Source organism: Chaetura pelagica, unplaced genomic scaffold (genome assembly GCF_000747805.2).
Source record: "Chaetura pelagica isolate M959 unplaced genomic scaffold, ChaPel_1.0 scaffold587, whole genome shotgun sequence".
Taxonomy (NCBI): domain Eukaryota; kingdom Metazoa; phylum Chordata; class Aves; order Apodiformes; family Apodidae; genus Chaetura; species Chaetura pelagica.
The window spans coordinates 456,290-458,114 of record NW_009953909.1 but is presented as its reverse complement, the minus strand read 5'-3'; the positions used below and the strand labels follow the sequence as shown (position 1 = coordinate 458,114).

Here is a 1,825-nt window from a genome sequence, read left to right as displayed (position 1 = left end):
TCCCGGGGTCACTGGGACACGGCTGTAGCCGGGCAGCCGAGTGCCATGTGCTGGAGCCTCAGAGGCACAAGGATCCCTGCCCCTTTCCCAGCCAGCCCTTCCACAGGGGGGAGGGATGGCTGGCACAACGGCTTGGAGCTGGGAAAGCTTTGGGGGAGACAAGAGGCAGGGGTCACTATCTCACTTCACCCCAAAAGCAGCCCTGCCTGCCTTGTGTCCCCATCCCCTGGTGGTCCCAGTGCCACCCCATCGCTCAGGGCTGAGCTGTGGGGCTCCCCTGCAGCTTGGGATGGAGCCCCACCACCCACAGCTTCCCCATCCCTCTGGAAGCCTGACCTGGCCCCTGCTGCTCCTCGTGGATACACAGTCATGTTTGAGCCTATTTACTCAAACGTTCTACACAGCCCCTACTCCCCCACCCCAAATCAAGCCTGCTCTCAGCTCTGCCTGCTCCTGCCCCCCTCCCAAGGGTTGGTGAGGATGGGGATGCTCCTGGTGACACCCAACGAAGATGAAGTGCTGCCTCCATCCTCGGGGTGAGCCTCACAAGCACTTGGCATCCCGTATGGGTGCCTCTTCCCAAGTACCTGGGTCTGCTGAGCATGGCATATCCTTGAGCATGATCTCCATGATCCTCCATGCCCAGGGACACTTTCCCTCTCTAGGCACGTCCTGAGGGCAGACGCTCTCAGCCAGCCAAGCTGAGTGGGGGGACCCTGAACCACCCCACCTTCCAAAATACAGCCAAGCTGAGGCAAAAGTGAAAGAAAACTTTATTTGTAACAGGTATTCTCTGTGCTTCTCCTTAGGATTATTTGTAGAGATACTTGGGGCTACAAAACCAGAGCGAAGCGGTGAGGGGGAATCCTGCTCTTTGCTGCAGCCACTTCTTGGGTGCTGCAGGGGGAGAGGTGTCTCCAGGTGCTCCCAGAGAGGACAACACCAGGAGCCATCAGAGAGGACTTCGTGGAGGCTTTAAGCAGCAAGGAAAGCGGGACCCTGGCGGACTCCAGGGGCTGCATGGAGGACATACATCCCCCCCTGCCTGAGGGGCGAGGGGGCTCCTGGCAGGAGGAGGGGGGATGCTCTGCCCACAGGGCATGGGAGAGGCTTAATTGGAGCCGAAATAGGTCTGATCCGTGTACTGCTGGTTGATGTATCTCGCGAAGGTGATGGTGCCGGTGGCGACCAGGACGACGATGAGGATGACGAGGAGGATGTTGAGCAGCAGGGCCGTGATGTTCAGGTACTTGGCGGTGGAGCCGTAGCTGAGGGCCCCGCTGTAGTCACCCAGGACTTTCCGGTCCCTGGACTGGGGGGAGGCGGAGGGGAGGGTCAGTGGGGCTGGGAGGAGGCAGCAGAGGGAGATGCCCCGGGGGGCTGCGGGCTGCAGCCGGGTGGGAGAGGTGCTGGGGGGGCTGTGCAAGCCTGAGCTGGGCTGAGCTCCCACCCAGAACACTAGGAGTAACCTGGCATGCCAACTGCCCCAAAGCCTGCCAGAGCTTCCAGTCAGGGCTCTGTGGGGCCAGGGCTGCATGGGCTGGGGGAGCTCTGTGTGGTCCATTGGGCACCCTCGGCTCTGGGGCTCTGTGGGGTCCACGGGGTTCTCTGGGCTTGGGGGCTTCTATGGGGGTCCACAGGTTTCCCGGGGCCTGGGGACACTGTGGGCTCCATGGGGCACCCCAAAGTGGGGGCTCTGTGCAGTCCACGGGACTCCCTGATTTTGGGGTCTCTGTGGGGTCCATGGATCTCCCTGGCCTCAGGGGCTCCCCGGAGCCACCCCCACCCCAGCGCACAGGAGACGCCGGGGCTCCCGCCGCCCCCC

At 62.5% G+C, this 1,825-nt stretch overlaps 1 protein-coding gene across 1 annotated transcript in view; it reads right to left on the bottom strand.

Moving 5' to 3' along the window:
* Positions 1-1,111: 1,111 nt before the first annotated feature.
* Positions 1,112-1,825, bottom strand: part of LOC104392120 (dispanin subfamily A member 2b-like) — a 1,043-nt gene continuing 329 nt past the window's right edge. Inside the window, exon 2 of the mRNA XM_010001479.1 lies at positions 1,112-1,312. Coding sequence (XP_009999781.1) covers positions 1,112-1,312 — 201 coding nt within the window. The remainder of the gene's footprint in view (positions 1,313-1,825) is intronic.